Genomic DNA, 27,051 nt, shown 5'->3' on the forward strand with positions numbered 1-27,051 from the left:
TATTCTTAAATATGGTTTAATACTCTTCTCCATTTCTGTACATCACAACACCAAGATTTCGCTGCTTAGGATCTCTCTGTAGAGGCTATAGAGAATGCAAAGGCTACGGTTTTCACCCCTCTTATTTACGTGTTTGTATGTGTAAGTGTAATACATATCAGTATATATTGATACACACATCAATATATAATGCAATATATATCACCAAAGAGAACACATTGATTAAAGAAATACAAAAATTTGGCATCATTTCCAAACTTAAATAGTAAAAATAAAAACTACAAAAGGAGCTGCATACCCTAAATGTATCATGTGAAACAACAAGCATATTCAAAAATGTAAATTTACATCCAATTTCTCTGGTCTTGTCATATCACATTAGACCCATTTACAATGGCAAAACCCTAAGGTACTGCTGTGAAGAGAGCATGTTTGCTCGCTCTTGGGTGTTCTGCAAACAAACAGCAGAGCCCAAAGCAAAAGCCTGTTCCGGTGAAGCCTCCCACGTTGGTGAATACCAAAGAATGGACTCTTCTCACTGGGGGTTGAGACATCAGATTATACATTAAAAGACAGTCATTTGGACCTCAGAGTATACAGTGTGAGAACCAGAAGCTTTACAATTAAGACATACTCCCTTCATTCAAGTGAAACAGGATTATTGGAACGATAGGCAGGTCTGCAACCTGGGAACAAGGAGCTGGTTCAGACCAATAAAGCTACAAGTGACTGAGTCAAGTCAGTGAAGAACAGCAGTCAGGCACTAAAGTGTTAAAAGTACCCAATTTGAAAACCAAATGTACCCCACTACTCTATCAGTGTGGGAACGATACCAAATGACTTTTAAAAACCTTTGGTCCTTCAAAGTCCATTTGGTATACTTTTTTCCATTGCTACCACTGGGCACATCCTATACACTTTATTCACTGTCACCACCTCGGGCACGCCATGACCTTGCATGTCAGCTGGGGTCAAATCCAACTTAGAACCCAGCTATGAAGCGTGAGCTTCAGGTTTTCAGGCCCACTTTTGGATCCAACAATAGTTAAGTCCTTGGTGCCAGAAGCTGTGTCCCATCCCTTCCCACCCCTGCCCTTCCCACCCCCCTCCCATAATTTCTCATATGAGAGGTGCTTGTAAGTCCCATATTTGAAACAGATGCTCCAACCCCACCAGGAGGTCAGGGGTTTATAATTACATGCACAGTCATACATGTCTTGTCAGTCGTTCCTGTGAAAAACCTTGCAGTTCACTTAAAAAAAATCAAAACATTCACATAATCATGCCATCCAACACAAGGAAAACACAACCATCTCCCTTTTACCAAGGACAGACCCAAGCAAAATAAAATATTCTTTAAATTTCTTTGCTTCCACTTAAATTGCATGTTTTATTTCTCCCAATCCCAGCAATAGCACAGAAGCCCCATCATATCCATCCCAAACTGGTTTCTAGTAGGCTAAGATTATGGGAACCCTTATCAATGCAATTGATGCCAAGGGCTCCCAAACCCTGGGCACAAATGCGCCTGCAAAACAGATGAAAGGGAACAGTGCATTGGCCCAAATGCTTCCTGTGTCAGTTTGACTTTGCAATGCAATTTGCATCCTTGAAACTGACAGTCTGGAGGGGGAGGAGTAATGTGAGGGAGTGAAGTTGAAATTGCCTCCTATTAGCTCACCCTTTCAACATTAAACAGAGACCAAGAAAAAATGGTTCCAACATTTCACCGCATGTATTTCTTCTTATGCAGTCTAAGCTGAGAATGCCATGTAAATGGGTCACTGCGAAATGCAGCAATTTTTCTCCAATCAAAATAAGAAACAAACCAGTATGATCTCATTTCTATTAACTTTTGAAGGTTTACAGCAGTTAAAGTATTTTTGATTCTATGTATGAAGGTTAAAAAAATCATTTTTTTTTTTCATAAAATACAAGAGCAACCAATTTCACCATCGAGTAAAAGTAAAAACTGGGATTCTTTTTTAAATTAGTCCAAAGTGGCATTTTAGGAACTTAGTTGTAGGCTGCTGCGCTGACACCATGACAAACCAAAGTGTAGGGTTGGGTCTGGTTTTGTTTCGGTTTTCTTTTCAATATCCAATGCTCATGGATTAAGTTCTGGAAATGTTCCAATTGTAAGGCAGGGATCTGTTTGGATTCCACCACGGGTATGCTCCTTGGGTTGGATGCTGGAGGGTGAGGCACGTTTTGCCGGACCCATGTCGACTACCTAGTAGTCATCAAGGTCAAAAAATTCATCATCTCCTCCTTGGTATTCCATTCCCTGGAAATCTACTCGGTACCGCAAGATACCTGGGAAAGCAAATCAAAGAGTAAATCACCAGTGTTCCTGGGATGGGGAGGGTTCACTTCAATAAGGAAAGTCCAATTCCCTTGTAGAATTACAGAAAATAAAGAGATGATGATAAAAAATACAGTTCCAACCAAGGAACCTGCAACCATGTGCTGCCTCAACCTCCTGCCTCTGCCTCGTTGGATGAGCACACTTCATCTCATAGCTTGATTTTGGGATAGCCAGGAAAGCTTTGGCCTGAGACCCTGGCCGTAAGTTTAGTTTTCTTATTTGCTACTTACCTCCAATTCCACCAAATCCTTTCACAAACTGGGATCCTTCTTGTGACTTATCTGTGACAATTTCCAACGTTGCTCCAAATTTTTTATAGTTGTTAGCAAACCATTCCAGCAGGGGCATGCTTTCGATCAGCTCATGTTCTTGTCCTGTCTGCAAGGGTGACCATGAAGATACAGAAAAAATGGGATTAGGATGTAATCAAGACTTAGCCACCCTAGCTCCCAGACCCACGATCATTCTCATTCTCTCTCCTTATTAAGTGGGTGTGCCATGCTCTATGTGAATTCTGGTTTCTAATGACATAATTCTAATAGCACAGAAGTTCTATTTCAAATAACATTCCTCCTCAGGCTCTGGCTCAATGATAAAATGTCAACACACACTTAGCAGTTTTTCAACTTCTGGTTCCTGTTGTTGTCTCTAAAGTCAGGCTGTTGTAAAGTGTCTCTAGGCTGCACTCATTTAACAGCCCAGAAGAGACAAGCCAGATTTACTTTTTAGGGCAACCTTGTGAAAAACAAAGTCCTTCAACTCAGAATTTGAGGAACTTTAAGTGATCTGTGCTGGACAGGTGACACTTTTGTGGTGATGCATACAGACCAAAGCTGCAGAAGCTGTTTCAGTACAAAAGCTTATAAAGTGAGTGAAGAAAGCAGCACAGGATTCACAATGCAGAAGAGGCACTAGTCAATCAAATCTTCCTCTTTACTATTTCAAGAATGAGAATATTTAACTACTTCATGGCACGGTCTCCTTCCTTGGAATCAGACAGGCATGTAGCATATAAGACGTGACCACCTCCCGTTGCCCCCCACTGCCAAGAGTATGAAGTCTGGTATCTCAAAGCTGATACTCTACTTCGCCAATGCCCTAACATAGATTTCCTTTCCTTGCATTTATTACCAAACTAGGAAAACAATCACATACCTCTTTGTCTGTGAAATGAGATTTATCCTTCTCTTGTTCTGGAGTTAGATAGAGAATTTTCTCCTCTGTAGTATTGGGGGAAAAAGTATGTTAACCTAGTTCTTATACACTAGCAGATTTAAGTCCCATGAGATAAGTCAGGTTAGATGAAAGGGCTTCTGAATTCATTCTATCAACCTTCTTTTTATAAGCAGTATTAGTCAGCATGCACTTAACGTCTACCAGGTATACTGCTCCTACTGTAAGTAAACACCAAACATACTCAAGATACAGTTCTTGTCCTCAGGAAATTTAACAGTCTTAAGCAGACATTTATCAGTTCAAGCAAAACAGTTTACGCAGACAGAAGCCACCTCTCCCAAATTTCCACCCCAGGTTTCCAGAACACAGAGGTCACCAACAAACCATAATCTTATTTAACTTTCTAATTCTCATACCTTCTGTGCCTTGGCAATGAAGAACATATCTCATTATATCCAGATTTTCATAGACTATTAGAATCTCTACAGCTCCCATTTCTAAAGCCTTTAGTGTATCTTCAACTCCAAAACAGTACTTGCCCGTGTCCTGACTGATTTCATCGAAGTATCGTCCTGTGAGGAAGCACATATATTAAAAGTTTCCTTTGTAGAAATAGACTTTCTGGCTCAAAATCCAAGAGATAGGGGTGGCTGGGTGGTTCAGTCAGTTGCACATCCTACTCTAGGTTTTGGCTCAGGTCATAATCTCATGGTCTGTGGGACCAAGCCCTGCATCAGGCTCCATTCTGACAGTGTGGAGCCTGCTTTGATATTCTCTCTCTCTGCCCCTCCTCGGCTTGCGCACACATGCACTCTCTCAAAATAAATAATAAAAAAAATAAACTTAAAAAAACCCAAGAGAGAGAAAATAACAACTTAAAAATAAGAGCCAAAAGTTGTGAAAAGTCCTACCACTCTAGTTGAGGCTCTAGAAATTGACTCAAGAGTTAATAGCGGGGCCAAGTACAGAACCACTTGGAAAAATGTGTGCTCCATAAATCAGAAACAAAGCCAAATAATGGCCAGATTTTTTTTTAAGGTTTGTTTATTTTTGAGAGAGAGCACAAGCAGGGGAGGGGCAGAGAGAGGAGAGGAGAGAGAATCCCAAGCAGGCTCCATGCTGTCAGCACAAAACCAAGCAGGGAACTCAGGAAACGGAAGAATAAGACCCAAGCCAATGCTTAACCGACTCAGCCACCCAGGTGCCCCAATGGCCAGATTAATCTTTAATTTGGTCTCTATTCACCACTGCATTATAAAAGATAATATGTGAAAACTGAAGTTTGGTTCCTATTGCCAAAGGGTAAAAAGAGTGGAAATACAAGCACACTTACTAGAACTCAAGAATAAAGGAAGATTAATGACTCCACTGAGGAAGATTTTAATACAAACGTTCAATCTTCCTCTTACCCTTTTGGCATTTTGTTACATATATATATAATCACACACAAATATACATACAAATACATTTCACATAATAAGTAAGTTGCATTTCACTGATACCTATTAATTTCTTCTCTTGAATGAATTTCACGTTGGAGAGGACTTCAGTAGACAGCTCAATAGCTTGGTTGAACCCATTTTCACCACCATAGGATATATCAACTAATTTTAAAACTTTTGACTGCAACCTCTGACATACACACATTAAAAAAAAAAAAAAAAGGCATCATTAGTACTTCAAAACACCTTGACCAAGACACATTTCTTCTTAATGGGTCTTTAACCACTTCTAACTAAAGTCTAAAGAGGGAGAATACGGGGAAAGAGCCCAGTATGTTCATGAGCAGGTCTCAGTGAGCAACACTGTAAAGTGTAACTTCCCCAGCCAGTCATATCACACATTTGATTAGATTCGACAACTCATTAATCACCAACAAGACTAAGTTCCTTGTTAAGGAAACAGGATATTGGTTCCTGCCATATAAAGTGGTTGAGTACAACACCACTTCTTTGGTTGAGACTTCTACCATATAATGCTACTCCCTCTCAAGAGCACCTTTGAAATGTGTTATGCCTGAGTCCATGTCGTAGACCAAAAGATTTTTTTGGATTAAATGCTTTAGGCTAATCAGCTCTATCATATTACTGGGAGTTTCACTGCTTTATTTACGTCCAGAAATAAATCAGAAGACCAGAAAAACCCCTACTTTCTCTGAAATCACATTCCATTTTGAGGCTAATTATAGCAATTCGCTAAACCAGAAGCTGCCACCAGACCATAATGATTCTATCTAAAAATGGTTGGTTTTCAGAGAGAAAGAAGACCCAGAAAAGCGTGGAGGAGTGTTTCTTAATAAAAACCTGTCAACTTGTTTTTAAACATGAAATTCTGTCAACTTGTTTTTAAACATGAAATCTATCACTTGAAAACCAAAAAGATGTGCATGTCCCAGTGCTCAGAGGACCCACTACTCTCACCTAGCAACTTAACAGAGCATCTACTTCTCACTTACCTGATCAAACATATCAGATTGACTTAGTTCAGTTTTAAAGTCAGCTGATCCAGCTAAAACAAGACCAGCCACATTCACTTTGTCCCCAGAAATAAAGAGCTGTACAGCAGTCTCAGCTACTTTCCGAACATAGTTATGTCGCTTTTCCATTCTTAAACGAGCAAAACGCAAGGCTGACTGACCTCCTCTACCTTTGACACAAAAAGTGGGAAAAAATGGGTAATTAGTAAGTAAAAAATAACTTGCTAATTAAAAACGAATCATGCCATTATCTAACAAAAAGACAGAGAAAAATTACTATTTATTTTAAATGAATGTTTGGCACAAACTGATACACATTTTCAGAATAAATACCAATTATCTTATCAAAAGAAGAATCATAAGCACCAATGAGTCATGTGTCATTTCATGATGCCTCTCATCTGGAGTTATTCCCTTTATGTAGTTGACCACCCCTTAAAAAAATATTTTATTTGTTAAAGTAATCTCTACCCCCAGTGTGTAGTTTGACTGAAATCACAACCCCATGATCAAGAGTTGCACGCTCTACCAACTGAGCCAGCCAGGTGCCCCTACAGTTGACCCTTAAGAAAAACACAGTATATTTCTGTAAATGTATTTTCTCTCTGATGATTTTCTCATTAACATTTTTTCCCTAACTTAAAGAATACAGTACAAAATATAATTAACATACAAAACATGTGTTAGTCAATTGTTTATGTTAATGGTAAAGGCTTCCAACAATAGGTTATCAGTAGGTAAGTTTTTGAGAAGTCAAAAATTGTATGTGTGTGTTTGGCGGGGGTGGGGGGCGAAAGTGCGTGCCTGGGTGGCTCAGTCAGTTAAGCATCTGACTCACTCCTGATTTTAGCTCAGGTCACAATCTCACAGTTCATGAGAGTAAGCCCTGCCAACAGGCTCTGCACTGGGTATGGAGACTGCTTGGGATTCTGTCTCTCCTCTCAAAACAAGTAAATAAATAAACTTAAAAAAAAAAAAAAGTTTTATGTGGGTTTTCAACTGTGCACAGAGGTTGGGACCCATATGTGTTGTTCAGGGGTCAACTGTACTATTTGTTTCTTTTTTGCTAGACACAAAATGGGCTCATGTTCTCCTCCTGTGTTACCATGTTTCTTTGGGAGATCCACAGTGAATTTGTGTAGGACTTCTCTTGTGTTTCCTTGGAGTGTGCCAAAAAGTGCACCACTACCATCTATTACAATGAAGCCAAACTTGCTGTCATCCGAAAGTAGTGCTGTAAGAGCCTGAAAAGCAAACATAAGTTATCACACAATAAATAAATCCCAAAGCTTTGTTAGGGTCAAGACAAAATCCAAAAGGATGTACATACAAGCCCTTTTACCCCATCCACAATGGTAGGAGTACTTAAAGTCATTTTATGGAATAATTTAGACTATAGCTATAAATACGTAACCCATACGGTCAATTTTGAAACAGATGCAGGGAAAAACACCAACAATAATGATAGAAAGCCTTTCAACAAACCTGACCTGGACACATGAATAGAAAACCAAGAGAGGTATAGGGTTCAGATTAATTCTATCCTTGATTTGATTTAGACTGATGGCAATCCATGGAACATAATGTTGAAATGAAAAGTCCAAACTCTAAAACAACAACAGTACAAAAAGCTAACCTCCATCAGGTCACTTTCTGTATTATCCCATCATTAGCAGGCAGGATTCATTATAGCAAATAAGGGTATCTTGTAAATCAACTCTAGAGAAGGAGTCCATGAGGAGAAAACCCAGAAAGTCTACAAAAAGATCTAGATTCGAAATGTTTCATTTAACATATATGTCTTGAACACCCTTAATGGTATCAGGATCTAAAACTCAATTTTATTAAAAAAAATTTTTTTTAATGTTTATTTTTGAGAGAGACGTGAGTGGGGGAGGGAGGGGGAGGGAGAGGAGGCGGGGAGAGAGGGAGAGACACACAGAGACAGACAGACAGACACACACAGAATCTGAAGCAGGCTCCAGGCTCCGAGCTGGCAGCCCAGAGCCGACATGGGGCGCAAACTCAGAAATCGGTGAGATCATGACCTGAGCTGAAGTTGGCCACTTAACGGATTGAGCCACCTAAAACTCAATTTTAGGCACCCCTAAAACTCAATTTTATTTTAAAGGTATTATTACATAGCTAATGATTTGGAGTTTTTCTGGGGGAAAATTCTCCTTCTAGGTTAGCTTATAATTATATCCCCATAGTTCTGTCCCCACAAAGAACAAATATTTAAATAGTCCTGGAACCCATATAGATGGGTCAAGAGTTTTCCTGATGGAATCTGCACACCTGGTAGATGACTAGTTCCTAGGTGCCAGGCTTCTTTGGAGTTAAGAAATACCCTTTCCATTTTAACTAAGGAAGAAAATATTTCCTTTAAGAATTGACCAGAAAGCAGATTAATCATTAGTAATCAATCTTTAATCATACCATATCTGAAAATTAGCATTAAGACATGAATGTTGTGCCATCATGTCACAATCTGTTAGGTGGCTTGATTAGTTTAGGTTTTCAATAATTCTGCTCATCTGGGAATACTTATCCCTCTTAAGAATGTGTAATTGTCCTGATGAAGCGACATAAATTGTGTTGTACAGCATGTCACATTCACATCTAGTTATCAACATATCAGCTGAAGCCAAAATAAAACAAAGCTAGCAAGATTAAAGAGTACCTGGAAGGGTTAAGGTTTAGAAATACCAATGAAGCTAGCTTAATAAAAGCTAGATAACACAAGTAACAGGTACTACTTAAATTAAGACTTGAAATCTGCTTTCATGAAACTAGATACAGGTAAGTGGGACATGGTAGCTAAGAGCCTTCCCAATGAAGCTTTCGCCAAAAAGAGGCTGGCAAGATAGCCCAGAGAACAGTCTCAACCATCTATGCAACGAACCAAGATCCAACTGGAATTGGACTTCCTGTCAAGTTAGCAGAAATCATCCATTGTAAACTGTGTCGACAAATGTCAGTTCTAATTCCATTGTAGAGGTTTTTCCCTAGGTTGATGAAAAGCAAAAGACTGAACTAGGAGCCAGCTGTGAATTCCTGATTGTTCTACTGTTGACTGATTTAGGTCACTCTAATGAGGTTTCCTTTCCACCCTTAAATTTTATCTTATGGCAGCTCTGTCACTCAAAAGTTTCATGGGGAAATAAAAGCTCTTACAGTCCTAAAGGTTTTATAATTTTTGAACTGAAAACTAAGGATGCAAGAAATATAGGCAAGTATCATGGGTATACAGGGAGAGATGGAGAGATAGGCAATTATTTCTTCACCTCTAACCAGTTCTCCAAACCCAGTTTAGCACTTTCTTCAAACATGATGGTCATTCAGTGTGTCACAATTAATGTATAATTTTTTTTTTTTGAAAATAGCCAGCCTTGTGGTACAATGACTTAGAAAATAGTCTAGCAATTCCTCAAAAGGTTAAGCAGTTACCATTTAACCCAGCAATTTCATTCTTAAGTATATATACTGCCCTCCCATGAAAACGTATGGTCACACATATGGTACATGTATGTTCAGAGCACTATTATTCCTAATATTCCTGATGAACAGATAAATCAAATAGAGCAAATATGATCTGGTAATAAAAAAGGATGAAGTACTGATGCTAAGCGAAAGAAACAATTCACAAAAATCTACCCACTGTATGAAATGCCCAGCATAAGTGAAATCTAGAGAGACAGACAAAATCAATGGTAGCCTAGAGCTGAGAGATCTTGGGGAGGCGGGGGTACGGATGGGGGGTGGGGGGGGAGGATGGTAATGACTGCTAATGGATATAGGGTTTCTTTCTGGGATGATGAAAATACTGTTTGAACTTCTTACCTCTGTATGGAATTTGTTGTCACACAAATACAATGACGTATTAATTGGTTTGAAAGGTTCAAAGTCAATGTTGACTTTCTTTTCCTTTCCTTCTTCTGTTACAATGGTACCACAGTAAACAACCAGGCCATTTGGAGGTACTGCAAAAAACACACAATTTCTCTACTTAAATCTATAGCTAATTTTCCTCAATTAATAGAAAATGTTCCTAGTACTGTCCCTACTCTTTTATTATTTTTAAAGATTTATTAAGTAATCTCTACAACCAATGGAGGGCTTGAGCCTACAACCCTGAAATCAAGAGTCACATGCTCTAATGACTGAGCCAGCCAGGTGCCCCGTGTCCCTGGTTCCTTTAAGTCATAATTTAAATAAAGCAGAAATATCTGTAAATCTCTCCAGCAGAATTCTCTCCCTAATTTTAAAAATACTTGAGATGTTTAAAAAAGGAGGATTTACACTTTTAAGTAACTACTACTTAGCTTTAAAGAAAAAAAAGGGGGAGAGAGGGGTAAGTTCCAAGGCCAAAGGTAAATTGCTGATAGCTATCTGAAAAAGATACAATAGTGACCAAAAGCATCATGGCAGGATCAAAGTGGAAAATATAACCAAAACACAATAGAGGAGGAAAATGATCAAATTCTAGATTACCTTTGTTATAAAGTTTGAGTCTTTGTTGTACAGATGTAATGGCTCCCAGGACTGAAAGGCGGTTTACTCGTGACTTAATGTTAGATGCAGTTCCAAACTCATCTGCTAACATTTTTGCCACTCGTGAAATCTGGTCTTTGGGAGGAATGATCAATGATATCATGCTTGTGCCATTGCTGTGAAAGAAAGAGTAACATCAGAGGTTCAAGTACCACATAAGTCAAGAGTTTAAATTCATGCTTATCATAGTAAAGGGAGCTAATGAAATCCCCTTAAAATCGAAATATATCACTCTCAGTGATTAGGAAGATAGGGACTATTCCAGTGTAATCAAAGTATGCCCAGAATTAGGAAAAGTGATCAGAATGTGACAGAATGTGACTCAATTATTTGAATCAATTTTAGCTAGCCAAAAGAAAAAGTAGTAAGGCACTTTAAAGGATGCTTGGGAAACACCTCATTCTTCAAGGGCAAAGAGAGAAGCTTTCATAAGGGGGTGATAACAGGCTGGAATATGACAGTGAGTCCATGGTAGAAGCTTGGAATCTGGTGGTTCTTCAGTGGGAGAAGCCACCACAGGATGATACAACAAGTCTTTACAAAGTCTAGATGAAATAACTGAATATCATAGTGTCTCTCCTTTTCTTTAAATTCCAGGCTCACCATGAAAATTTAAAATCACTAGTTTAGCACCCTTAGGAACTAAACTAGTTCCTAATAGGAATAGCAGAATCTTGGAATTCAAACAAATATCCCAATTAGGAAATCATACATCTACTCTATGTGTTTCTCTAAACGTATTTTACATATTAATCACTTTTTTAAAAGAATTCATTTTGACACAGTGTGTGGAGGGGGGGCGGGGGGGAGAGAGGGAGGGAGAGAGAGAGGGAATCTGAAGCAGGCTCCTTGCTGTCAGCACACAGCCCAACGTGGGGCTCAATCCCACCAACTGTGAGATCGTGACCTAAGCCAAGATCAAGAGCCACTTAACCACCCAACTGAACCACCCAGGCGCCCCCATATTAATCATTTTTCAATCTAAGACACACACACCCCATATATGAGAAATTGGCCAATTCAGGGTGCTCAAACAAATTCCAGCTTCTAAAATTCAAAACCAGGACCAAACTCTGAACTATGAAGGACACTACTATCAAAGCCCTGCCACGTGGGAGGTCCCTTTTGAGCAGCCACCAACTTCTGTATAACCTCAGTACTGATGCCAAAACCTTTTTTAGCTACATTCTCCAGACATTTATTAACAAGATCTCATTTCAATATTTCTACTTCTACTTGAAGCAAACACAAAACTACGTTATCAAAACAAATGAACTCATCACTAATCATCAGGGTAATGCAAATCAACACACAAAAACACTTCACACCCATTAAAATAGTTACCATCAAAAAACAAAATAACAACTGTTGGCAAAGACATGGAGATATTGGAACCTTATGTCTTGCTGGGTGATGTCAAATCACACAGCCATTATGAATAGCAGCATGGCAGTCGTTCACATAAACACAGAATTCCCACATCATCTAGCATTGCCACTTCTGGGTATATACTCCAAAGAGTGAAACTGGGAACCAGATACTTAGGCACTAATGCTTACAGCAGCAATGTTCACAACAGCCAAAAGATGGCTAGAATTCCTACGTCCATCTATCCATTTGATGGATCAATAGTAACACAAAAAAGTGGTACATATATACAGTGAAATATTATTCAGCCTTAAAGGAAATTCTGACACATGCTACAATCTGTATGAGCCTTGAACAATTTATGCTAAGAGAAATAAGTCATATACAAAAGGACACATACTGTATGATTCCACTTACATGAGGTATCTAAGAGTAGTCAAATTAACAGAGACAAAAAGAACAGTGGGTTGCTGTGACTGGGGGGGAAGGGGAAATAGGGTGTTTGTTGTTTAGCATGGTTTCAGTTTTCTAAGATAAAGAGAGTTCTGAAGACTGGTTGTGTAACATTGTGAACGTATTTTTAACACTACTTAACTGCATAAATAAATTGGCCAACATGGTTAAATTTCATGTTGTGTGTACTCTGCCACAATACAAAAGCTAAAAGTTCATTTATGATAACACAAAAATGTAAAGCACACATTCTCTTTAAATTAGGAGTTCTTGGGGGCACTCTACAATAAAATGTAGAAAAAACCTTTATCCACAGGTATCTGAAATTTTAAAATGTCTGGAAAAATATCTTCATACAGTAAAATTAATCCCGCAAATTTGTTTTTTCCCAGTATTAATGTTGGAAAAGGACCTCATTTACATAAGACCTTGCCCTTTTAAAGTCTTCTAAGTGGTAAATCCCTCAGTTCCCTTGCAATACAAGTTTTCTCTATAAGCAGACAAGCTGCCTATCTAGCCCTTCCAACTATCAGAATAGTTACATTCAGATTATCAGCTTATTTTCTATCTTTGAAACTGGCACTGCTTCTGTTGGGGTTTCTATTTAAAACCCAGAAGGTCAGTTCATAACCTTTGCGATACTTTCCTCAATGAACTACAAGTTGATCAATGACAAATGACAGTACCTGGTAAAGTATGGTGTGTGCTCTGCTGCCACCCCTTGGGTAGGGGAACAAGTATTCTAGCCAAACCAGAGAAGCAAGCAAATTTATGAGGAGCAGCTTTACTTGGCATCACAAACACAATCAAAATGATCATAAAACAAAACTGCTTCAGGACAATCCTTTGCTCATGCACACACAAACACACATTAAGTCAGGTTATCACTCTCTAAAATGTTTTTCATTTTAATGTTCACAATACAACTACATAAAAGGAATTTTTCTAAACCAGGAGAAGGTACCCAGAAATAAAAAATTCTACATAAAATTCTACCTGTGGCCATGTTCCAGTTTCTGAACTAGATGGAAAAAGAATTCCCAAATGAAACAAATGGTTATCTTCAATTACAAAAAAAAAGAAAAATGCTCTTTACCGTCAGTGAGTTCGTTGGATCCTATTTTTAAGCAACCAACTGTAACAAACTGCTTTTCTTCCAGTAATTTATCTTTCTAGGTTTCTAAAAAAGGAAATTTCCTAAGAACCTTTCAGGTAAGTCTTTAACAGAGTTATGTCAAACACTATAGGCTAAGGGGGAGAAGACTTTGCTTTCATAGGGACTGGAAACATTAGACACGTAAATTTAACTTCAAACATGGTCTCTACTGTAGTTGCCATTTACCTGTCTCTAAACAGGGGCTGTCAATTTATGCACAATAGGAAAATGTACAAAATGGGGAAAAAAGAAGATATATATGAGAAGTTTTAACATGGACTTTACTAGCTTGTGCTTATTCTCAGATTAACAATTCTCAAAAGAACGTATTTCTCTATCCCACGGGCTCTTGGAATCTTTAGGGATCAAAGGAGTTATTTCTCAAAAGGGCTCAGTTTTTAAAAGCTGACGTGCTCTGATTTACAGAGTAGTTTCCTAGGAGATGGAACTAGCAAAGAGGCAATCAGTAGGGAATGGAAAGAGAAGGGGCTCCAAGGATAGCAGGGGTGAAGGCTCAGCTCAGGAAGTCAACAGGCACCAGACCCCAAAGGATGGAAAATTTAAGGCTAAAGAGGATGTTGGGACAAATTCACTGAGTGAACCCAAAATGCCTGAAGGAAATCCTTAAAGCAAGGTAATCATGCAGAGGACAAAGCAATGACCTTAAGATAAGCAGCTATTTACTTTCCACTGCAGATAGGTTAAGAAGATAAGCATTCATTAAGCAACTTTGCTGTTATAGCACCAGAGTTGGACAACCAACCTTACACTTACAACCATGTAACATTCTACAGGACAAAGTAATGAAGACACCTGAGGACATTATCTTGCCATAGGTTTCCACTTAAGTAATTCAGAAATGTAGCTTGCAAAACAAAAAAACAAACAAACAAAAAATTCTACCAAGTTGCTAAATCTGAAACACTACTTGAAAGTTAGTTTTGGCCTCCTACTCCCTTTGAATTTTGATTAATGCTCAAAAAATGACCTTTCACTAGTTTCCCCTTTACGTCTCTCTCTCTCTCTCTCTCCTAGGTGAGGGGGAGCACCTTAAATTTTTGAATTCATCTTTATTAAATGGATGGCCTCTATTTTAAAATTTAAAGGCTACTTGATAATATCTGAATTTTTTTTATGTTGGGTTTAACAGAAGCATATTTAAGTTTTACCAGGAAAGTTTCCAAACAAAATAACCGCTCATTTACCCCCAAGGCAAGCCACTCAAAGTCGCTAGACCAGTTTGTGTAAACACAAAAATAAAATCAAGGAAGTTGAATTTTCCTTTTTTCCTTTCCTTTTTTTTCTTTCAGAAACACAGAACAGGGGAGGGGCAGAAAGAGAGGGAGAGAGAATCCCAAGTAGGCTCTGCACAATCAGCGTGGAGCTGGACCCCGGGTTCAAATCAAACTTGAGAACTGTGAAATCATGACCTAAGCCAAAATCATGAGTTGTACACTCAAATGACTGAGCCATCCAGGCTCCCCAAGGAAGCTGAATATTTCAAAGTAACCCGAATAACCCACAGGGAAAAACAAGAAGTAAAACTCTCACCAAGGAGTTGCTGGCTACATATACAAACTACTACCTTTTTAAATTTAAGAGTTTTCATGTACTGGTCTGCTTTGCCACTATATCCTTTTTCAAAAATCAAAAGGCTCTCATTTAAGAGTTAGTGAATTATAAGGTACAGCAATGATTCACATGCAGGTTGTAAAAACTGGGCAAAGCAAGACAGACAATACACAACAATGTGCCACATAGGGCTCCCAGGGGCTTCTGCTCTTAGATTCCTTCTTGTTCTCACCATTTTAGGGGCATTTTCCCTTATCAAAGAAGAGTTCATCAATGCTTTCAGAGACTAACTTCTGAGAAGTAAAATATTTGGGAGACAGAAGGAAGTAGTAGTTGTAAATAGACTAAATGCAGACAGTAAATAAAACTAGACAAAACTCAGGAAGGAAGAGAATTTAAATAAAGAGCTGACAGCTTTTCCTTCCTTCAGTCTCAAATAGATGGTTGAAGGAAAAGTTTCTCTCCCTAAGATGAGAGGTTATGATAGTGCCACCAGTTATCAATCCAAGGTTTTGTGAATCCTGAGCACTATTAACACAGAGACATTTATAAGGTTACCTGAAGTACCAGAACTATAATGTATTTCAGGAAGAAAATGCAAGGTAATCAGAACAAGCCTGGACTATGGGATGTGTGTAAGTTTAGGTCTCAGAATTCCAGCCTTTGGATTCAAGGTACCTTCTGATGAAAGACAAGCAGAGAAAATCTAGGCACTCTTTCACTTGTAAAGAGCTTATTAAGATTCATCAATAATGCTCAAGAACATTTTAGAAAGGTAACTGGAAAAAGAAAAAAACCTCATAGCTCAGTGACCTATTTGCATGAGAACCCTGAATCTCTGGAAAATTTTCTAAAGGAGCAAAACAAATGCTCAGCAACAAAAATTTCCCCTTCCTCCACCTTGATTCCATCACTCCCCCAATAGGGACAGTGACGGTGGTGGTGACTGTGATTAAGAGGGAGTCTCAATTTTCGGAATGATTGATTCCAACAGAATCAGCATCACTTCTGATGTGTAATTAGGGCTGAGGATCACTGGTTTGGCTAGCTTTCTGCGTCTGCAAGAAGGATCTCTTGGCCAGCTGAACTCAAATTCCATGACCTCATCCAAACCTAAAGAAGATCAACTCACAGAACCCACCCGCAGGAGGTAAGATGCTGTCATTTACCCTTCCTGGCAGCAATACAACCACAATGAATTGTCCAACTTTTCCCAGATAGAACACAAATGTCCTGCTACCCCTCTCCTCACTCTTACGTAATGGAACTACTTTCAGGCTAGGAACCAGAACACTTTAGAGACTGCCTATAATACTTTGTAATTATGATTTAGAGTATGTGCTCACCAAGGAGCCTTCATCTCAATGTTTGATGGAGTCGTGCCTAGGATATGGATGCCCAAGGCTTCCCACCATCCCCTTTTCAAGCTCAAAAAACTCAACTTAAATCTCAGTCAAATCATTTCTGATAATTGCCAAGCTAGCCACATTATATGGATCACCAGCTGAAAAATCATTGAGTTCCTCTCCAATTTCTACTGCCTTTGTCTGTATTTCTTATTCACCATGGGGTTTCTATTTTTCTTTTACCAAACATACCAAGTTTAAACTTTGAGACTACAGCAGTCTTTCTGATATGGGTTTAATATGGGAACAGAGTAGGAGGCTGGTTAGGAGCACAGATTTTTTTTGAAGATTTTTTATTTTTAAGTACTCTTTACATCCAATGTGGGGCTTGAACCCATGATCCTAAGATCAAGAATCAACATGCTCTTCCAAATGAGACAGCCAGGTGCCCCAGGAGCACAGATTGGACCTCAGTTTCTACTTTCTTCCCAAGGTCATGAGGGTTCTGTAATACAGGTGAAGTACCTAGCATGGATAGCAGATAGGAAGTGCTCATTCAAAGGTAACCAGATGGAACTGTAGCTCCATGTACTCTACCCCTCTGCTCTTTAGTAGTATAATCAGAAAGAATTAACATGATAGCACAGTTGAGGGGTGGGGGGTATTTCAGATGGTGGTAAGTTTTATTTGAATCTGAGTAAGTCCAGAGATAAAAGCTGACTTTGTGGTAGGCAACTACCATTCTTAGATTACAGGACTTATCAAATCTTCCAAAAGAACAAAAGAACCAAACCAAAAATGCAGTTCAAATTAATATAGCTAGAGCAGAAGCAATTTTGTATAAAGAAAAGCAGAAATCCTTTCCCCTCTAACACTTTAAATAATTTTATTATACAAAAGCTTAAGTAGCTTTATCCTACAGCTGTGGCATGGTTCACGTTATTTTGATATAACCCAGAGTTAGCCACTACTTCTGTCTAGTTGTCAGTCACTTCAAAGATCTAACCCCACTTTCTCTTCCATCAAGTATCAAATAGTAAGATAACATGTTGCTTACACTAGGTCTACAGAAGCTTAAGGGCACAAATCATTTTAGCACATGAATCTGATGAATAAACAAACGGTTAATTCTTAACATCAGAAAGAGGATCTTCTATATTTGGTCTCCTCTAGGCAAACACCAGAGATTTATTCTAAACTACCATTTAAAACTTTGCTAGTCTTTGGAGAGGAACCACCATTTGCCTAGAAATGACTAAGTGTCCCAGCTTTCGCTTCGTTAAAAAACCCAAATCACTCCATTAGTCTTTAAACATAACAAAACCAATACTTCCAAAGTGTCTTCTTTTGCTTAATTTTGTTCATCCTGAACTTGATGCCCTGGCCCCTCATCATCTATGAGGCAGATTGGAGGTGGATGGGCCTGCCTTTTATAAACAGCTCAGAGAATACTAAACTAGGAGGGAGCATTCTATTACTGTTCAAAAGACTAAACAGAATTACCAGAAATTGGTTTATGCAATTGACCTTAGGGTCAGAAGCCATTACCAGATGGGACAAACTCCAAGATCTGAATATACTGAGACATTAAAGCAGCTTCTGCAGAGAAAAGAATAACTCACATGTCCCAAAAATTTCCAGCAGAAAGCTTACAAAGGTTCATTTTAGTATTTTACCTTCAAAAGCACTACAATTACTTAGTTACCCAAAACAAAAATGTATGTATCTGATGCCTTTTTATACAATTACAGGCATTCATTTGGTCTTAAAAAGAAAAATTTTAACAACTTCACAAAGTTAACCTAGTGGAATATTCCACCAGGGAGCAGAAGAAGCTGGAAAATTTCTCTAGTAGTCTCACATCAAGGCAAAGCCTACAGGTATCAGTCACAACCAGCATTAGGCACCAGTGTTCTACAAGGAATCCTAGAAATGAGATAGTTCACCTGATGTTTCTTTACCACCACTATAAGTACTTTTCACATAAAACAGAAGCCACTGCCTTCTTCTTACTGTTCTAATACACAAAATGAAATTCTGTGGAAGGATTTAAACCCAAGTTACTTCCCTCACCAGTGATGCTCATTAAGAGTAAATATGTTTGGTACTCAAGTTCTTCCTTGGGTAGATTTGCAAATAGCATGTCTGTTTTACTTTTATCTTTGCTCCTGGGTCTCAGCACACCTGCTCCCTCTAGTAAAATGCAAATCTCCTTGGACAAGAGTTCTCCTTTCAGAAGGGAATGGGAGATGTTTCTACTTAGCAAAGAAATACCAATCAAAGAGGAAGGCAGCGTGGTATAATAGGATCACAGGCTTTGAAATCAGGAAAGTAGGAACAGAAAATCCAGCACTGCCCCTCACCAGGGTGGGGCGTGATGTTAGGCAAGCTACTTAATCACTCTTTATTTCAATTTTTTCATCCGTGAAATGGCAATAGTTTCCTCACAGAATTGCTGTGAGGAGTCAAAATGTAGGCTATTCACCTCATCTTTAGAAAACTAGTTTTATTAAAACACATCTCAGCCACGAACCTCTAACCCTGTCTTTCCTGAGAATTCTCTTTGCTTAAATGGAGTCATTAAGCCCAGAAGATGCCAGAAAATAGGAGCCAAGAAAGGAAGAATATTTTTTAGTAAAATCTAAAAACACCCAGAGGTATTAAGGAATTAATGTTTGGGGATCAGCACTTTTCATTACTTGCAAATGAAAGTTTATTTAGGTTGAAAGGCAAACTGTTGGGACTGTCTTAAGCTTTGTCATGCCAACTTTACGAACAAGGCACACATGCACAAATGCTCTGTGCTATTTCAATACCCTGACAGCTCACCAACCATCAACCAACACAAAGCTCTTGGATCTAATTTTAGACTAACTGGCTTTCAATCAAAAATGAATTTCAATTACAATTTCAAAGCCATAGAGCAGTTACAGCTTCACTCCATCACTGTATCAAAGATACTGTATCAGCCAAATACTACTGCCCAAGGTAACATTCTATGACAGTACCTGCCTTGCCTAGGAAATCTGCCTGAGTAGTTATACAACCTTTTTTGGTATCTGATAATGTCCAACACCTCATTCTAGACCCTAATCATCTTACAGCACACCCCTCTTCAACATGTACTGTGTTATTCTGTACTAACATGGGTCTGGAAATGGTTCATATAATCAATTCAGGGTTGTGTCAGACCATGTTCTCACTGCATTACACATTTCTTTCAAAATGTCCAGTGTCCAACCTACAGATAATTTAAGTTTGTAAGCTAACTGGTTAGTAGTAAAAATGCATTTGTAGGCTTCAATTTTTATATATCTAGAACTCTGGATGTGAGTTTGGAGAAATATCTGATTTAGAGGGCCACAAATGTGGCAGGGAAAAAAATCTTTTGTTTTGACTAAGAACATTCTTCTCAAGGAGACCTTAGAGCATCAAATGAAAATGTGAAAACAGAAGAGCACAGGCACAATATCCCCAAGTTAATCTGCGTGACAAGAGGTAGTTTTCAGGCATCTGAAGACAGCAAGTCTTCTGAACTGGATAGGAAGGATGGGGACAAAAGACAAAGCATACACTGGATGTAAACTTCATGTTTGAAAACTGCTGTTAATTACATACAAATTAAGCAGACTGAAAGAGCTGGATTAAAGCACAGGAAACACGATCAATGTAAACATGTAAGAAAATAATGAAATTATGGCTTGTAAAAACTCAATTATGTTTTGGGGGAGGTGAGAAGAGAGCAAAAAATTATTTCTCTTAATTTTCATTCACTGATACTCAGAGAAAGAAAAGGTATCTGTTCAGAAAGTGACAAAAATAAGAAACAAGGAAGTTTCCTTTTTTTTTTTTTTTTTAATTTTTAATATTTACTTTTGAGAGAGAGCAAGTGAGCAAGCGAGCGCAAGCTGGGGAGGGGCAGAGAGAGAGGGAGAGAATCCAAAGCAAGCTCCAGGTTCTGAGCTGTCAGCACAGAGCCCAACCTGGGGCTTGAACTCAGACCGCAAGATCATGACCTGAGCTGAAGCTGGATGCTTAACCAACTGAGCTACCCAGGCACCCTGGGAAGTCTCCATTCTTAATACAAAGCAGGCAAAGGTTTAAAGTGTGTCCAGTGGCATTAGATAGAGCTGTTATCAAAGGAAACTTCATGCTCTTTGGGTAAAGTGCCCACAAGAAACCTAATTTCCAACCTGCTGGAAAGAAGGGCCTCAAAGCCCTCTCTCTAATCCCTCTCCCCCTCATTAAGGTAACAGATTGCTGAGGGGCACCTGGGTGACTCAGTGGGTTGAGCAGCTGCTTTGGCTCAGGTCATGATTTCGTGCTTTGTGGGTCTGAGCCCCACATCAGGCTCTGTGTGGCTAGCTTAGAACCTAGAGCCTGCTTTGGATTCTGTGTCGTCCTCTCTTTCTGTCACTCCCTTGTTCATGCACTCTCTTGCCTCAAAAATAAATGTTAAAAAAAAAAAAGATAACAGGCTGCTGAAGAATTAATAGACACCTATAGAATGTATCCTACAAAAAGGTTCTATTCTGAGATCCATAGAGAACACGCCAGACTCTGAAGAAATTTCTGCTGTTCTAATTCTCAGTTTCAGCAGTGGGTCTAGGGAAAAGAGGCAAATTTTTCCTTCGGACTCTTCAAATAGGATGTAAGACCATTCAGCTCTGCTCCCAAACTTATTTTAAGTTTTCTCACAAGAGAACATCCGGCACAAGGGGCCACACTGAGCACACCCTCAAACTCCAAGCTTTTAAGAAAAAGAGCCCTCTGATAAAAGGTTCCAACTGGTCTGTGTGTATGGGGGTGGGGGGGAGACACCTATAATCCACACTGCATTTGGCCTTAAAAGTTACTCTAATTAGACACTTGTGCTTACCTAGGAGTGTGTCCACAGTAAGCCTTTCCTTCCTGGAAGGATAAGTATATCTGCTACTACAATGAGAAGTCTGTCAAGGATTGAAATTCAAAGACAGTAATTGTTCATTAGGTTCACAGTGCATAAAACATTATTTCTGAATCAACAGCTGTTAGAACTAGTTCTGAGTTGAGGCAGGCAACCAATGACACTCAGGAGTGCATGAAGGCTACCACACCCTATCAAATATCTTCTCTTCCCTTTTTTCTCTTCTCATGGCTCAGACCTGTTGGTGGCATTTGTATCCTGACCTCTTAGTAAGAGACTAAGACCTCTGTCTGTAGTTGTAATTTAGTCTACGTTCATCTCTTCTCAAGAAATTAAAAACATTCTAATTTTTGACTTTTTTTTTTTTTACCTAAGTAAAAATAAAAGTATCTAAAATTCATGGCTTTGAGAACATTACACATGTCATTTAGGTGAATGTTCTGTTAACCAACAATTTTCACTTGGGGAAGGTATTCAAACACATTTAATATACTTTACTCAATTCAAATCATATTCATAGCCTGTCCAAATTATTTGTAAGGTTAAAAAAAAAACCTATTCAACAATCTCACAAAATTACTTTTAATTCAACATAATGTGAAGAATTTTATAGAGATTTATTTAAAAAAAGGGTTATATGGTATAAGAAATGTATGTGGTTTTCGTCCACAGCTTTTGACAAAGATTCTGAAACCCTTAGAATTTCCTAGGTTATGGAAGGTTTTTGTTACTCATAAGGAGTTTCTAAAGAGCACACCAGACTTATTAATGAAGTGACTAACGGTGGGTCTCAGAATGGGGTGGGGGTCACCAGAAAGGCCAGGTAACTACCTGAGGGTTAGAACTTTCAGCTCCATCCAAAGACCTCTGGGTAAGGTTTGGGGCATGGAAGGAGGGACAATCTGCAGATTAAGTTTTATAACGTCTTGAACAAGATTTAGTGAACGTCTGGGTTGGTTAACCTAGGTTGTATGCCCCAGTTCCACAGGGACAGAAGCTCCTATACTCAGATGCTTCTGGACCTAACCCTAAGTACTCTTCATTTGTATCCTTTATAATATATCAGTAAACCTAAGTAGAGTATTTCCCTAAGTTCTGCAGGCCATTCTAGCAAATCATTAAGCCCCCAATTTAAAGCCTGTAGGTCAGAAGTAGGGGAAGCCCAGACTTACCACAAATGGGGGCAGTCTTATGGGACTGAACACTTTACCTTAGGGGATCAGATGATAAGTTTATGTAATACTAGAATTAAACTGTAGGACACTCAGCTGTTATCCTCTAAGACTGGAATAATGCTTGGTGTGGGACCCTCTTCCCAATTTGGTTTCAGAACTATTTAAGAGTAGAGCAGAAAGAAAGCTATATTTTGGGAAAGAAAAGACAGTGATGTATATAGCCAAATTATTTCTATTTTCTTCAAAGTCAAAATATCTACAAGTTGTTTTTTAATTAAACAGGAAAATTTAAAAATGCCAAAGACCACTACAGAAGACCTAAATAAAGTTTACAAACTGTGCAGATCTTCAAACAAGGGTTATTTGAGCCTTCATTATTTCTGACATATACAAGGTTCCCTCATCAAAATAAGTGAAAAAGTATTCTGACACCTACAGATGCAATTTAGCCCAAACTAACCTTGTCTCTCACATGTACCATTGTCCTTGGCTATAACAGGCTCTGGCAATGATTTTATTACCTGAAAACTATAAAGCTTCCATCCTTATTTCTGGGGCTATTTCTTGACGGTTCAAAAAAACATTAGCAGGAAAAAAACAACCCACCCCCCAAAAATTTCCCACCTACCTTTCTTGTAACATTATATTCCACTTGCTTTAGTTCCTTACCCAGAATACCCACAACCACAGTTCCATTCACATGGCTCTAGTTCCAGTTTTGGCTTACATACACACTTGTCCCCATTAAGCCAACGATGGAGAATCATAAACCAGGAAGAACTTCCACTAACATTAAGTGGGACTACGTATACCAAAAAAAGTGGCATATTATTTAACACACACACAGAAACTAACATTCAACTAAACTTACATGATACTAAATAGGTCTGTTTCAGCTAACTTAAATTTAAGTTATATGACTAATACTTCTTTCAATTCAGAAAATTAAGTACATTGTGGGCTACAAAAAGACTCCTGGCCAAGTTCCCTATGTTAGTCATTTTGGCTCTTATAAATGCTCTTCCACAGATATGACAATATTAAAAGGCTGTTATAGCTTAGATTACAATTTGAGTCAATCCAGCCTTATATTTTTTGAAAACATTTAATATATCCACTGCACTGTGTAACACACTAGTTCAAGCCCTGGGCTCTGCTACACTTCAGATACCAAGTTATTTAACCTCTCAGCCTCCATTGCCTTGGCTATCAAATGGTGTCAACACTTTCTGCCAGGATTAATGAAGTAGCGTACTGCTTAACAGTGTCTAGAACATACTAACTACTCCATAAAGTATGTGCTTAGAAACTTTCACTCTGTTCAGATGTACTTAATTAGTGAGTCCATTTTGCAGCAGTTCCCTTTTAAAGCTAAATATGGGTAATATTATCAAAAGATAATCACAAATTGACTCAAATTTCAAAATTACTCTTATCACACCATACTTTATAGCTGTTAAAAACAAACCAATCTGATTTTCATGCCCAGAATTCTACACTACTGGGAGGGGGAAAAATTTGTTTCAAAAACAATTCTAATATCCACCAGTAAATTTCACTATCTAGTGCTAATAACCATGCTTGAACATTTTCAGTTTTCTCCTTAAATCCACAGGCTGCCCAACACCAGTACGTATAGATTCATTTGGTCATTCAGTTTGTCTTTAAATGTCATTACACTTCTTAAAATATCTTAGTGTTAAGAAAACATTTCTCACTGTACATACACTAAGATAATCTGAGTCAGACTTTAAAACAGTTCAGCAATGAACATGAAATCTTGCTATTCCTGAAAAGAAATTGGTATGTACTGGGAAACTTCTGAAGCAAGCTGAATACACTTGTTGACTCTTTACTAATACCCAGAAGTAGCCAAGATTTAAAATTTTCATGGGATCAAGATGCAATCAACTCCTGAATAAAAGCAAAGTAGGAAATGATTATCAACCACATAATTTGTTTAAAGGAAGACTACTCCCAGCTATTTGAGAAAGCTTTAATTCTGGTCTAAAATGTCCAAACTAACTTCATCACTAAAAAGTAGTCACTAAGAACCTCATTTTTGGTGAGCTTTAAACTTTACTGAACTTTGCTAATAAAGGGATAAAGCCTTTAAAAGCTGTAAAGAGGAGCTTAAAGGTTTCAAGTGGCTAGGTAACAGGGCAAGGGACAAATGTAAGAATTAACTTCCTTCATCAAGCTGTAGAAAGAAATGCTGTTATTACATGCAATGTTTTATTTTTAACGTTACTACACTCAGACAATAAATTATAATCGTTAATTTATTTTAGACTTCCTAAGAGAATATAACGTATGCAGATTCTAATGTGTGAACCTGCCTCCAAATTAAAGTAGTAAGAGAACAAATCTACAGGTCACATCCAACTTTAAACACTGCATCAATGATGCATAAAAGCCATACTCAATTGAAAGTAACACAACAGAAGATCCCAGTGAAATGAAAGAACCTGGCTAGCTAATTCCTAGTAATGCATCAGACATAATGGGTCAGGACCTGTATTACCCCTCCTGTAATAATGTGCTCCCACTTGGGGAATAATTATTCAATTTACCATATGGCACAGAACCATCTGGGTTCAAGTTCCTGTAAGATTATTATATAGGTCTGAGTATTTTATTAAGTTCAAAGAAACAAACTTAAATAAAAAATAAGCTGCCACCTTCAATTTCCATCAGGGAAAGAGTTAGCAAAAGCCCAAGTCACTGAACTGAGCCAAACTTTCAGAAGCTTCATTTCAAGCAGAAATGTCACTTAGTAAGAACAAGACACAAGGGCAAAACCAATTATCAACCCTAGCTCTTTGGTGTAACTAAGTACACCTTATTTCATAGGGTAACAATTAAAAGCTTAATTAATCCTATCATTGTAAGCCAACCAATCAAAAACAAACCTGGACTGGAAACCAGAATGCACAATTCTTGTGCTGAAAACAAACCTTCAAAATGGCCTGGGGCAAGGCACTCTGCTATTCTAAGAATGCTCAAACATACAAATATGTCATGTTCCAAATGCTTTTTTGGGCCACTTCCTGTAACCAAAAAGTTCCTACAACTGGAAAAAGAACAAAATAAAGTGAGAAAAGGGGAGTACCTCTGACACAACTTTACCAAGTAATTCTTTGTTAACCTAAAAGGAGCATATACACCCAGTTTCAATATAACATTTCCATAGTGCACATCCACAAAATTTACAAAAGGAGACCCAAAGCCCATCTAATTCAGTTATGAATTTCAACAAGCACTAGTACATCAGGAACCTCTATCCCTGAAAGTTCCAGAGAGAGGAGAAAAACGACCCTGTTAACAGTTCACATCAACTGCCCCATAATCCGGATTTGTCCTGGATATACAGACCCAGGCAACCAAAATGTCCCTTCTATCCGACCCCGCATATGTTGGCATTTTCAATTTATAGGCGGATACTTTAACAGCTAAAACCAGGAAGCTCCGGGGGTAACTAGAGGACTTGGGGGAAGTCATCTGGGAAGAGGTGGAAGACCCAGAGATATCAGAGGAAGTCAGAAAGAGGTTGTCCCTGACCACGGCTCCGTCCTGTCCCATCCAAACTTCACCCACTCGGGTCTCAGAAAAACAGGAGGGAGAGGCCATTTTAATAAGGTATGGCTGAGAAACATGAAGGAAGAAGAGAGGAAATCAGGGAAGAGCGTTCGGAAAAGAAGGCCGAGCCCTTTATCCCCAAGTACCCGAGTAGGGTGGCAGCACCTGGAGTCGAAGAGGGAAGTGTTGGATTCAAGTGCCTGGGAGAGATTCAAAAGTAGCAATGACCTCTCACGTAAGGGGTTAAGTGGTCCGAGACCCGGGAGCGGGGCCCCTTATGCCCCGAAGCAGGGGAAGGATCCCTTCTCGGGCCAACCGCGCAGACCCTCGCCCCTGGGTCGGGGGCTACTACCCAGAGATCCAGAAGGCGGGAGTTGACTAGTGCCTGGTTCTCCTCATCCGGCCATGCGGCGCGGGGGCGGCCATCCTGAGGGGTCCGGGAACCAAGAGGGCACGGGGGGGCCGGACGCGGCGCTCACCCGCGGGCCGCCTCCAAGCTCTTGATGAGCTTCTTGATCTTCCAGATCTCCACGTTCCTATCGGCAGCACTGGGGTCGTCCGCCATCTTCTCGCCTCCTCCTCCCTAGAGCGGCCCGGCGGGGCCCGGAGACACCAAGACCACAGAGTTAGCGCCGCCGCTGGGGCAGAGCGGCCCCCTTCCTTGCCACCCCCGAGAGGCCCTCTTCTTCCTGCCCCGCGCAGCCCGCCGCGGCGGTCGCTGGCTTTTCCCTCCCTCGGCTTACCTAAGGGCCCAGTCCTGGGCGGCAGCGGCTGCTCCTCCCCGGCGGCGGCTCCGCGGCGGCGGCTCTGACGTAGGACACCGGCTCCCTCTCTCCAGGCAGCTGCATGTGTTGCAATCCGCTCACATGGGGCCTGTGACATCACTTCCTCCGCCAGAGGCTAAGTGGAAGTCGGCGGGCGG

General features: G+C 39.3%; 1 protein-coding gene across 2 annotated transcripts; it reads right to left on the reverse strand.

The window, feature by feature from the left end:
• ETF1 (eukaryotic translation termination factor 1) lies at positions 1 to 27,012 on the reverse strand. 2 transcript variants are annotated; one of them, XM_027076584.2, is made up of 11 exons: positions 26,873 to 27,012; positions 26,609 to 26,712; positions 10,515 to 10,690; positions 9,864 to 10,003; positions 7,126 to 7,264; positions 6,000 to 6,190; positions 5,047 to 5,176; positions 3,961 to 4,116; positions 3,524 to 3,588; positions 2,599 to 2,746; positions 1 to 2,316 (listed from the first exon to the last, which is right to left on the reverse strand). In XM_027076584.2, the coding sequence occupies exons 2-11, from the start codon at positions 26,692 to 26,694 to the stop codon at positions 2,234 to 2,236; spliced, it is 1,314 nt and encodes a 437-aa protein (XP_026932385.1). In that variant the 5' UTR covers positions 26,695 to 26,712; positions 26,873 to 27,012; the 3' UTR covers positions 1 to 2,233. The 2 variants fall into 2 exon arrangements, with proteins under 2 accessions (XP_026932385.1, XP_014919766.1); XM_015064280.3 differs by lacking the exons at positions 26,609 to 26,712; positions 26,873 to 27,012 and adding an exon at positions 26,482 to 26,506.
• Positions 27,013 to 27,051: the final 39 nt, after the last annotated feature.

This window comes from Acinonyx jubatus, chromosome A1 (assembly GCF_027475565.1).
Source record: "Acinonyx jubatus isolate Ajub_Pintada_27869175 chromosome A1, VMU_Ajub_asm_v1.0, whole genome shotgun sequence".
In the NCBI taxonomy this organism is placed as follows: domain Eukaryota; kingdom Metazoa; phylum Chordata; class Mammalia; order Carnivora; family Felidae; genus Acinonyx; species Acinonyx jubatus.

Excerpts from the sequence above, each read along its gene's own strand:
- ETF1 (XM_027076584.2), bottom strand. The coding sequence starts at position 26,694 with ATGGCGGACGACCCCAGTGCTGCCGATAGGAACGTGGAGATCTGGAAG. Across the intron at positions 2,747-3,523 it reads CTCATTTCACAGACAAAGAG|ACAGGACAAGAACATGAGCT; the intron begins GTATGTGATTGT and ends TCACCCTTGCAG. Across the intron at positions 2,317-2,598 it reads AGGATTTGGTGGAATTGGAG|GTATCTTGCGGTACCGAGTA; the intron begins GTAAGTAGCAAA and ends TTGCTTTCCCAG.